This window comes from Onychomys torridus, chromosome 14 (genome assembly GCF_903995425.1).
Source record: "Onychomys torridus chromosome 14, mOncTor1.1, whole genome shotgun sequence".
Taxonomy (NCBI): domain Eukaryota; kingdom Metazoa; phylum Chordata; class Mammalia; order Rodentia; family Cricetidae; genus Onychomys; species Onychomys torridus.
In genome coordinates, this window is record NC_050456.1 from 77,691,202 (window position 1) to 77,703,285 (window position 12,084).

A 12,084-nucleotide genomic window follows, 5' to 3' on the forward strand; every position below is an offset into this window, starting at 1 on the left:
AGCGCCTTTGCATGCGTGGGCGGGGACGAAAGGAGAGGAGTAGGGTCTGTAGGCGGTTCCTCAATGAATCCCGCCCCCGAGGCATGCGGTGGGCGGAGTCTACCCCAGAGCGGGCGGTATTGCCCTCGTGGGCGGGGCCTAATGGCCAAAGGAAACCGCCGCTCGCGCGGTCCCCAGCCTCATCTGTAGAAACGTCGCCGCGACCTGGCTTACGGGACAGCGCTTTCCGTGACGGGACGGCTGCAGAATAGTTGCCATACGTTTCACATGTGCACTTACGCTCCTCACTGTCCTGTGCTCTCTGTCCCGCCCCGGCTCAGCGGCTGCGACTTTTATCACCTCTGTCGTACCCACACGCCCCCCCATCCTCAGTAGCTCCCTTCCTGCTGGCCCCATCAAACCCTTCAGACGTGGGCAACTCGGCCGCACAGGAGCCGATTGGCATCGAGGGGGTGGGGTCAGGCCGCGCAGTGGGCGGGGCGACGCTGCGGAGCGTTAGGGCACGTGAGGCCGTATCGGCCAATGGAGTGGCGCCGTTGAGGGCGGCGGGGCGGGGAGAGGGCGGCGTGGGACCGGCGCGGGGGCGGGGCCTGACGCGGGGGGGGGGCCTGCCGGGAGAGGGGCGGAGAGACGCCGCCGCCGCTGCCGCCGCCGCCGCCGCCGCGGCTGCCGCAGCCTCTGGGAGCCTGGAAAAGGGGAAGCGAGAGCGGACGAGCGACTCAGTCCCCGGGCGGCGGCTGCAGCGGCGGCGGCGGCGGCGGCCGGGGCGGCGCGACGGCTGGGCCGGGGGCGCTTCTGCTGCTGCGGCGGCGGTGGCGGCGGGCGGCGGCAGGGGCGGCGGCGGCGGCGGCGGCGGCGGCCCGCACCAGCCATGCCGAATAAAAACAAGAAGGAGAAAGTGAGTCGGGGCGGGGGGCTCCGGGACCGGGGCGGGGGTCCCCGCGCCGGCGGGTGGGGGCGGGGCGGCAGGTCGTCCTGGCTCGCGGGCGGGCCCAGGGCGCTGACAGCATTGCACGGAGCTGGGGAGGCCGCCCCGGCTCTGAGGTGCCGCGGTCGCTCTGGGTGGCGGCGGATGCTCCGTGCAGTGCTCTGCGTGGCGGGGGCTGGGGTGCTGGAGCGTTCCAGACTCGCCCCAGAAACCCTCACCCGTGAGGTTTAAGGGTGGGAAGAAAGGGATGGGCCGAGGGCTCTGCCTAAGGTTGGGTTTATCTGTCCCTGCCTGGAGTTTTCACCCTCCCCGCACCCCCCCCCCCCCCCCCCCAGCGCAGACGAAGAACATGAAGAGAAACGGAATTGGAAGGCTTCTGGTACTGTGTCTGTACTCCATATGATGTAGTTTGCTGCTGGCATTTTAAAGCCACCAGAAGCTCTCAGTGACATGAATCAATTTGGAAACGGCATTTGAGCCGATGCTTAGTGGTCCAAATATTGAGAATACTAATTGATTTTTTTTTTTTTTTTTTTTTTGGTGATGCTTCCCAGGAACCACCAAAACCGGTGAAAAGTGGAAAAGGTTCAAAAGAAGGACAAGACACAGCAGAACCAGAGGTAACTGCTATCACATACTCATTGTTTTTTTTTTTCCCCTTGAGCAGCTTTTAATCTAGGGTCCAACACAGAGGGTAATAAAAACCAAAGTCTCATAAAATGTGTCCCTGTAGGAGACTTTTAAAAGTGTTTTGTATGAGTTACTTATTTTTTCCCACTTTTATTAAAGTGCACACCGTGAAGGTGAGATTTTAAAAATAATTTTGCAGCCTCTAACCTAGCAAGCCCTCCCATGTAAACTGGTCTTAAATTGAGCCCCTAGCTCGATTTCATGTTCCTCTTAGCTCTAGGGTCAGCCGCTCCTCCCTCTTCGGATTGTCAGGTGGCTTTCTCAGTGACTCTCCCAGGGTCCTTGTTTTCCTTGGTGCAGTCTCTTCAGCTGGTGTCCTGGGCAAGCTTCCCCTGCTGGTGTCTGTTCCCTTGTGGCCTTTTCAATTGCGTGTTGGTGGTTTTTTTGGACATCTCTAATTTGGGTACTTTTTTCCAGTCTTCTCTTTCTTTTCTCTCCAGTCCCCTATCCTCATTGGTGAGGTCTGACTTTTCTTGCTTCCTGGCTTTGGCTTATTCTGGGAATAGCTGGAATGCCCCCTTGGGTGGTTTGGTAGAATCTGTGTTCCCTAGTGGAGTTGTACCTTGGGGCATCTGCAGGGCAGCCACTTTCTTTTGCCCTCTCTTGTATCTCATTGTCCTGGAACTAGATTGTCCAAGGCCAAGGATCCCAGAGCTCTGTTGGCTCAGTCTTTAAAGCTGCTCACTAGCCTTCCTTCTCCAGAGCTGGATCTTCGAGATCTTACCACAGACATTTTAAATCTGTGAATGGTAGGCTCTCCTTCCTGAAGGCCACGTTAGAATGAGTTTGGTTCTGCCTGGAAAACAGAGTTGACTGCTGATAATCTTCAGGGTTATTTTAATTCCAGGTTGCCCTCTCATTTGGTGTGTTCTAAGCCTCCCTCCTCTGCAGCAGGTGGTTCATCCCAGCAAATCTGTTTCCCTCCCTAGAGCTGAAAGCAGCAATCCAAAAGGTTCCTGAAATACCAGTAGTTAGGATTGTCTGTGCCAGTCTTTGCCTGCCCTTTCTGTACAGCAGACCATGACGTTTTCCTGCGGCAGTGCTTGAGTTTGACTGCCTTCCAGAACCAGCGCTTCAGCAATTTTTACACGGAAAGTAGTTGCTTTGCTGGGGTATATGCTGTGTGCTTCGTTTGCTGCCTTACAGTTAGAACTGCTGAGACTTCTTACTGCTCCCCAAACCTTCCTTGCTCAAACATACTTGTACCCTGTTACTCTTGGGAGTCACAGGGAAATAGTTGTATGTGTGTTTCATTTCTCCCTGTGTCAGGAGAAAGAACCTTGCTATAAGGATAGGATAGATAATGTTGGGTTTTGACCTGAAAAATCCATTCCCCTTTCAGAAATGCCCATGCCACTGCTGTGTAAGAAAGGATCTGTGAAGTCCCTTGGGGGCTCTACTGGGAGCTGTGTAGGGCTCTTGAGTGTGGCTGCCATGTCCAGTGTGATGCCCCAGTTGTCTTTTTGTATCTTTTCTAGTGCTACTGTCTAAGAACTGGAGCCACAGAGCTTGAAATGACCACTGAAAAACACTGAAATGTTGGGCACTTCACTCCTTCCTCAGAAGGATGCTCGAGGCAGCATGGCATACTAAGCATGACACTTGGCAGAGCCCTGCGTCCATTATTTTGCAGGAATACAAGTCAAGGCACTTTAGTTCCTGTGAACTCTGGGTTGACTCCTGCTTTCTGATCACTGTTTTCTTCCCCTCAGCCTTCAGCTCAATTCTTCTCTTCTAGTCCCACCCACTTACGACGGAGTGATTGACTCAGCAAGCAAATTAAGTCATTACCGCACACACTTTCTTCTCCCATTGCTTTGAATTCGGGTATTTTCAACCTAACAGTTGAAATAGGTTTGGTATTCCCGTGTTGCTCCTTGAGCCCCTTCTAACACCATGTCCCCTTCACAAGCAGCAGTTTCTCACATTGCCCCACAAAGGTGGCTCAGAGCCTGGACAGTTCACAAACACACTCAGGCTTCATGGCCTGGAGAGGTGAGCAGGGCAGGTGCCCAGCCATGGATGAGCTGCCCGAGGCTTAGGGAATACCCCAGCAGAGATTCTAGAAGTTAGCCTGTGCCTGACTTACTTACTATTCCATGTCAAGTATGTGGAGAGTCCTTATGACAGACGTTTGCCTGGCAGTCCCCTAGCCTCCCGGGAGACAAGGCATCAAGTGGTTTATATCACAAAACACTTTTTGGCTAGAACATGGGCTTTTTCATAAGGAAGGAGAAGTACTAGAGTGAAAGACTTCATGAGACACAGGGAAGATATATTCCAGGCTGGGAGTTAGCAAAAAGGATGATTCCTGCTTGCCATAAGTGATGCACTCACTCACCTTGTGCAACGTATTTCCTCATATCTAAGACAGCTTAGCTAAAAATTTGGGGAGGGGGCATTTTTAACCATGTGGGATAGATTAGGCCCTACTTTTCCTAAGAAATCTTGCCCTGTAAGATGTATAGTAGGATAGGTCTGTTAGTATAGTGGCAAATACTGCCAAAGGTGGTTACTACTGCTGAGCGGTTCTTGTTCTGGAAATTTCTTCAATGACACACTAGTACATCTCTCTTTCCTTTTCTTCTCTGCCAAATAGGATGTTAAAGTTTGACTTGTTGCTTATTTCCATGTGTCCTGAACGTAAACATTTCTGTCCAGTGCTAGATACAGGTTTAGTTTGTATTGTATCTTTAACTGACAGGCCACAGCTGATCCATGGGCCACTTGAAGTTGGAAAATGTTGTGGAGATAGACAGAGAGAACAAATTAATATTCAGATGTAGAGGATCTGATAAAGAGGACCATGACTTGGCACATTTTTATGAATACTTAACGTCTTAAATTATGCTGGGATCGGACATTGATTTTGCAGGGTCCGGCCATTGGATGGCGTTGCTGTATTGTCTTGTTGTGTTTTTAAAGTCTGTGAACTTTGTCCAAAGTTGACGTTTTATAATGTGTTCAAGATTTTCATAAAGTGATTTGTTTTTGGCACATTAAAAGTGGTTTGAGTCTTGTTCTCTGTCTGTATATTTCATCTGCCTGGCTCAGCTTAGTTTTGTTTGAAAGTCTCTCCAGCACCTCTTATGTAACATCCAGTGCTTGGAGAGAAGCCTGAGCAATCCTCCCTCCGACGTGCTATTCCACTTTGACACCATTTACCTTTATAACTATTCTGTCCCTCTGCACTCTATTGCCACTGCCCACTGGCACCCCGGAGCAAGGGAGAGGATGACGGAAGCTTGTCAAGGGACACATTGTACTGGCTGGTAAACAATGTTCTCTATAAATTAAGACCAAAATTTATAAAAACTACTAATCTAATAGCAACGATTACATGTAAACATGAAAGTAAACATAAAAGCTACTTATGAAAGTATCCTTTACAATTAACTCGGGGCTTTCTGCTCACTGTCTCTGGATCAGGTATCTTTCTTGAGTGAAGTGGAAAAGGACTATGGGAGTGGTTTGGAAAGAGCCACATGGTGACAACCTCCTCCATAGGTTGGCTTCAGTCTTAACTTGGTTGGCCCTTCTTAGGCCTAAGGCCCTTGCCCACTGCTCAGGTGCAGGCTCAAATGAGAAAGCTTGGGAGCTGTTAGGAGATGGCTTCTCTGGGTTGACTGCCTTTGGGGCCTCGGAAGCTGGTTCTTCCTGAAGGTGCCTTTTCCTCCAGCTCCCACTCCATCCACATGTAAGCTGATAGGTGGGAACCCTGAGGCCCCACGGACTGCCAGTGCTTAGTCTCTGCACTGGCCATGTCAAGCCAGGCGCTTTGTTAGAGGCTCTTCTGGGGCTGTGTCTATTTTTCCTGGCCTCACCCACTAAATGCCAGTGGCAGGCATTGCTGAATGTCTCCAGAGGATGGAGTGACCCCTGCTGAGCCACTGCACTGAAAAGACACTCCACAGAGTGTGCATATTTGCCTCCAGAGTGCGTCTGGTGCTCTCTCCTGGGTATGCTTCCATGTAGACCAGCAGTGCTGAGACAAAAAGGAAGGGCCCTTTATACTCCTCAAAGGCATTGGGAACCCAGACAGCTTTTATGTAGGTGGGTTACAGCTATCTACCCATATTTTTCATATTAGAAATTAAAACTGAAAAAAATTTAAGTATTCATCAATTCAGCTAATAATAGCAATAATACTCATTACATGTTAACAAAAATAGCATTTGTGTGAAAATAACTTTAAAAAAATTCACTGAAAAGAGGGGCACTGCTCTAGGTTTTTGCAAATCTTTTTAGCTGCCTGGCTCTACATTCAGTTAGCACATGCATAGCTCACAGAAAGCTTCACAACATGAGACTTCAGAGAATTCATTAAGTCATGTCTACGTTACTGTGAGGACAGTTTGGCTTCTTGGATCCCTTGAAGCATCTAAAGGATCCCTAGGTAGGAGCTCCAGACATGCTTTAAGGACAACTGTTTCAGAATACCTTTCTGAGGACTGGCAGGATGGCTCAGTGGGTTAAGGTTCCTACTGCCCATCCTAACAACCTTTAGCCCCTGGGACCCACATGGTTGAAGAGAACCGACTCAGGCAAGTTGTCCTCTGACCTCTGGCACACATGCACACAAGATAAAAAAGAAGAGAATTCAAAAAAGAATCCCTGTCTTACTGTCTTCCCAAAAACTAGTGGAAGCCCTCAATTATTTTTTAGCACCAACTCACATTCATCTATTCTGAAATTTAAGAGGTTTGATTTTTTTTTAAGATTTATTTTTATTATGTGCATGAGTGTTTTGCCTGCGTTTTTTATGTGTGTACTGTGTGTGCCTAGTGCCCATAGAAGACAAAAGAGGAATTCCTGGTGGTTGTGAGCTGCCAGGTGGGAGCTGGGAATGAAACCCAGGTCTCCAAGGCTGACAGGTGCTCTTAACTCAGCTGTCTGTTCAGTTCCGAGGCAGATTTTCTTTTCTTGGACCATATTTCATCTTTTAAACTTGGTAGTAATTTGCTGTCACTTAGTTGTACTATACTGCCTTTAGCCACCTTGCCTCCTTGTGGCTCCCATCCCTTACTGGATGAGGCCCTTGAGGGCAGTTGTTTAACATGACCTATGATTGGTCTTTGTATTCTCCATGTGTTAATTAGGACCAACAGTCGAGAAATATTTGGTTGTTGGATTTTAAAAGTGCTTGAGAGGTTGGGGATTTAGCCCAGTTGTGGAGCCCTTGCCCAGAAAGTGCAAAGGCCTTGTGGTTGGTCCTCGGCACTTAAATAAATAGTGCCAGACACAGGAGAGCTTCAAGTCGGTTAGGCATTATTGTAAAGTATAAATAACTCTTTCTTTCCTTTTTTTTGAGACAGGGTTTCTCTGTGTAGTTTTGGAGCCTGTCCTGGAACTCACTATGTAGCCCAGGCTGGCCTTGAACTCACAGAGATCCTCCTGCCTCTACCTCCCAAGTACTGGGATTAAAGGTGTGTGCCACCACTGCCTGACTTTTAATTATTATTTATTTTGTTATTTGATCCCCAAAGGCATGTCAATGCAGACTTTTCATTCAATATTATTTATTTTAAGTAAATAACATAATACTAGCTCAGATGATTGACAAGACTTTATCTTTATATCTGAGACAGGTTCTTACTATGTAGCCCAGGCTAGACTCTTACCTCAGCCACTCAGATGTTGAGATTATAGGCATGTGCCACCACCACACCTGGGACATAGGACTTTTTCTGATGTTTGTGAAAGTTTTAAGCAATAGAAAGTTGCTTTTAAAAAAGAATAATTGTTTTACAGATCTTACTAAAAAAGGTCTTTAAAAAATCTATCTGTCTATATCTATGTATAGAGTCTGTTTTACTTTAAAGCATTTCAGAATGGAATTTCTACTGAAATGTGTTTCTAGTTCCTAATTACATTTATTTGGGGACTTTTTCTTGGTGGAATATTTTTACTATATTTTGCAAGATAGTACACTTTACAGATTAGGTGATGGGTGGATGTCTGATGGCTTTCTGGCCTAGGTATCTTTGGTCCTGTAGGAATGAGCATGGTGTTGAGGATTGGTAAGGATAAAAAGATTAATACACTTCTGACCTGTTAAGAACTTACGCATTGACTCTGTTGTGATGCATGACCTGGTTGCCTCTGGACAGTGTGATTGGGAGTTTCTAGCCAGTTCCACTGATGGTGTTGAATGGAGGGCCTGGCTGGGGCCCATCTCCTAGACATAGCCAGGTGCAGCTTTGGGTAAGGACGCCAGCACCTCAGCAGACAGGACCAGGTCCCTGAGACAGAGGTAGGGGTAGAAGTGGGAGAAATAACCTAACCGTGGAGGCACAGCAGCTGCAGGGGAAGCACAGGCTTGTGTTCTGCTGCACGACATAGCAGATGTTTCCCTGCCCTTGTGACTAACTGCCCAGCCACTGACATGGGGCACAGGATGTCTTTTGAGGTACAAGACAACTCTGAAAGTTTCATCGAAGGGAAGAGCCTAACCATCTTGGAAGAAACTATCCAAAAATGTTTCCACAGCAGAGGGGTCCTCGTGAGGCCAGGCTGGGCACCACTGTCTCATCCCCCTACTTTGGAAGTTTAAGAACAGCCTCTCTGAGAAGGGCAGTTTCCCAGTCCACAGCGTCCTTGTTTCTCCACCTGGGGGAGTCAGAGAACAAGCCTAGAATTTAAATTCCAGGAAGAGAACAAATGCCTTAGCTTGAGGATGCACTGAACTTTCCTTTATCTTTTTGTATTTTTTGTTAAGAAAAGTTATAGTCCTAAATTAGCTTCCCTACTCTATACCGCCGACAGACGTCAGTGTTGACAAATGGTAGTTTTGCCCCGGGAGGAGCTAAGAAGTTGGCCACGTCAAGTGATTTCATTTCAATCTAAAATAATGAAAATTAAACTTAAAATCAAGTTCCTTGGTGCATTAGCCACATTTCAAGTGCTCAATAGCCACAAGTAGCTAGTAGTTACCAGATGTAGAATACGTCCAGTATCTGAGAGAGTCCTGTGGGGCAGAGTTGACTTGTAGCCAGACAGTGTTTTACACAACTACTTCTAGTGTAAGTGAATGTAATTTAATTTAGCTTCATTAGCTCTCTTCAGTAATACCCAGATCTTCACATAAAGAAGACTCCATTTTCCTAGGTGAAGGACCTTGAGGGACCCAAGAGAAGTCACATAGTGTCACAGTCATTCTTGCAGACAGTTTCTTAGAGGTCTTTTATTTTTAGGTCAAAACATCCATGGTTAAAAATGAAATAATACAAGGGCTAGGGATGCTCGGTATGGAGTGCCTGCATGTCTGCTGTGCACTAAACCCTGGGCTTAACTCTCAGCACTGGGAAAAAACTTTTTTATTAAAGTAGTACAGAAGTATATCATCCTCACTACACACTCAGCTTGCTTTAGGTGGTCAGGGACAGTCTTACCAAGGAGTTGACATTCAAGTGGGGACCTTCATCCCAAGGGTGATAGGCAGATGTTGGGGCATTTGGAGCAAGAAAATGAGAGCGGATGACTGCAGGGTTTGCAGAGCTGGACCTGGCTGCTGAGCTGCTGTAGCAGGGAAGACACGCCATGAACGTGTTCTCTCCATTCATACACAGGGATGTGACGCCAGCACAGCCGGCTGGGACTCTGGACTTGGTGGCTTATCACAGACCACTTGCTTTTGAGGCCTCAGTGGAACTGGCTCAGGGCTTTACTGGGAGGGACCAGGACCTTCGTCAACAGCCTCCGTTTCCTAGACTGTTAGGTTTCTCTGGAGGATGTGGTTTTTTACATGAACACTACTAGTTCTTTCATCTTCTGAAGAGATGGTACAGTAGAAGATGTAGCAGGAATCTTAAAAGTTCTTATTAATGATGTATAAAATTTAAAACACATAATAATAAAGAAAAAAAGTTCTTATTAATGAAAACAAACCTGGAGCAGGTATTGGGGTGACCGCTGGAAGATCAGAGAGACAGAACAAGCCACAGCCACCTCAGACTAGAAGCTTCTGAGTCCTCATCCAAATGAATCTCAGCCGAACTGTGCTGCTCAAAGCCTAAAAGCTTAACCAGCAAATGCTTCTAGTTTCTGGTCCTCACACCTTATATACTTTTCTGTTTTCTACCATCACTCCCTGGGATTAAAGGCGTGTGTCATCGAGCCTGGTTGTTTCCAATGTGGCCTTGAATTCACAGAGATCCAGAGGGGTCTGTCTCTGAAATGCTAGAATTAAAGGCATGAGTGCCACCATTTCTAGCCTATGTATCTAGTGGCTATCTGTTCTCTGACCCCAGATAAATTTATTAGGGTGCACAATATTTTGGGGGAACACAATACCACAAGAAGGTATAACATGGGGTGAAAAATTAATCTCTCTCCTGCTTTCCACTGTAACAGGTTCCACATTCCCCACCTCTGGGGAACCCCGGAGCCAGATCACATCCCCTCCTCTTAGCTTCCTGGCTGAAGATGCATCTGTGGAGAACTCTTTTCCATGGTGGCACCTATGACACACAGTCCTCAGTATTCTTGCTACTAGAGGCCACAGCTCTGTAATTCCTTCCTTACTCACTGGGAACAGGGCTGACAGATTGGCTAGGCTCAAATCCATGGTCAGCACTGATCAGAAAACCCTCCTTCCTCTCAGTTTCCACCTCTCAGCAGGAAATGTTGGCCTAGAAAAAAACCCCAAAAACCTTTCTGTGAAGGGCCAGATATAACTGTCCTAGGCCTGAAATACTTTATGGTTTGTCACAGCCCTTACTGTGCTATTATAGGAGAGAGCGGCCTTAGACAATGGCCAGCAATAGGCGATAACCTCCCAACAAAACGATCTCAAAGCAAGTGAGGTAGGGCAGTGTAGCCCAGGAGCATGGCTTTCTGGCTCTGGGGGGTGAGGGGCAAATCCAAGCAACTGGCAACACTTAGAGAAAGTGAGAGGGGTTGGTTATGCCACCATCCTTGGGCCCTCATCTGCAACCAGCTCTGGTTAGCTCAGTGCAAAGGCATCCATTGTGTTTGGCTCCATTCACCATCTTGAACCTCTTGGGGTCCCAGTGGCTTGGCCCTGCTCAGTGGCACAGTAAGCATTATACATGTAGTTATGAATTTTTAGAGCTGCAGAGTCTCAATGAAGGAAAAGCGCTGTTTGTTCCAAGTAGCCCCTTATATGGTAAGATGTTTAGGAGTGAGGTTTTGTCAAGTCAGTTGTTTGTTTTTCTGGTTGAATGAATAATTTTGAATACGGAGACTAACTTGTTGTCTGTTGCCCGGATTCACTCCACATTTAGGAGGATGCTTGTGGGAATGAAAGTGACAGCTAGATTTTAGATGTCTCCTGTTAGAAATTGTCACCCTTTCTTAATACCTGTATTGTTTCTCTATGGTAGCCTGTGCCACCTGCCCAGTGGCTGCTGGGAAGACGTGAACAGATGGGGACAGACAGCCCTGCTTTCCCTCCACTCAAGAGTTTCCCCTGGATGGTTCTAGAATCCTAGCTCATAGTTGGGCCCTATGAATGTCAGGAAGATGGCTATGGGCCTCAAGCTACCTTAGGTCATCCTGAAGCTGCTCAGGGTTCCCCAGAGATGCAGTCCACAGGCAGGTGGTGGCCATAGTTTGTACTCAGAACTCCAGTGGGGAAGGTCAGCTATCTTGATTTGGATTTGATAAGCAGCAGTGTTTTTGGGACGGGTGTCAAACATAAGGAGGCTAAGGGAATTTTCGGGGTCTCTCATGTGGCTGAACAAGTAGATGAAAGCAAACCATGGTCTCCAATCCAGGACAGTGGCCAGAGGGAAGAACCAAATCTACAAGAACTTCCCCAAGGCAGCAAACAGCACACACTCCTTGACAAAAGGTCACTTTTAAGACTGGTCTTGTTTTTATTTCATGGGTGAGCTCCTGACCTGAAGAAGCTCCTGCTGCTTCTCCCCCACTATCCAGCCCACACCAGTGATAAGCCACACAGGTAGTCCCTGAACCATGGCTGTTTGTGCAGCCATCCTGGAAGGGTCAAGGATTCCAGCGGGCAGAGCAGCAGCAACAGCACCTCCCCCAGAACCTTTCCTCAGCTTGAGCTCCAGGAAGCCCACAGCCACCAAACAGCCACTCCTCAAAGCTGGGCAGCCATGTCTGCTCTCAGTGGGTTTGTCTTCATACCATGCCATCCCTCTTAGGCCTGGACCACGCTCCATCCTAAGGCTCTGACATGCTTCATTGTGTTAGCTGAGGATGCCCAGCTCGCCTCCTCCTTGTGTTGTGGGCAGGACTCGTGCGACCATGTGTGAGCACGCTTCTCTCTGTGTGCCTGTCTGAGTCCTTGTGGCTATCTTCCAGGGGTAGAACTGCTAGGTCGTCCGGTAAGTGCGTGTTGAACTTACTGAGGAGCCCCAGCTCCCCCCACATCCTTGCCAGCTGTTGCTGTTCCAGACTCATGCCTGTGCTGCGCTGGCTGCTGGTGATGTTGAACACCTCTCCGTGTACCTGTTGGCCTTCATATGTCTTCTTTG

The 12,084-nt window shown here is 48.0% G+C and overlaps 1 protein-coding gene across 5 annotated transcripts in view; it reads left to right on the forward strand.

The window, feature by feature from the left end:
- The first annotated feature begins 794 nt into the window (after positions 1-794).
- Positions 795-12,084, forward strand: part of Ppp2r5c (protein phosphatase 2 regulatory subunit B'gamma) — a 144,574-nt gene continuing 133,284 nt past the window's right edge. For 2 of the 5 annotated variants that reach the window (XM_036206243.1, XM_036206244.1), the window contains exons 1-2: positions 795-898; positions 1,483-1,548. In XM_036206243.1, coding sequence (XP_036062136.1) covers positions 872-898; positions 1,483-1,548 — 93 coding nt within the window. In that variant the 5' untranslated portion in view covers positions 795-871. The remainder of the gene's footprint in view (positions 899-1,482; positions 1,549-12,084) is intronic. The other 3 variants (XM_036206245.1, XM_036206248.1, XM_036206247.1) reach the window with 2 other exon arrangements.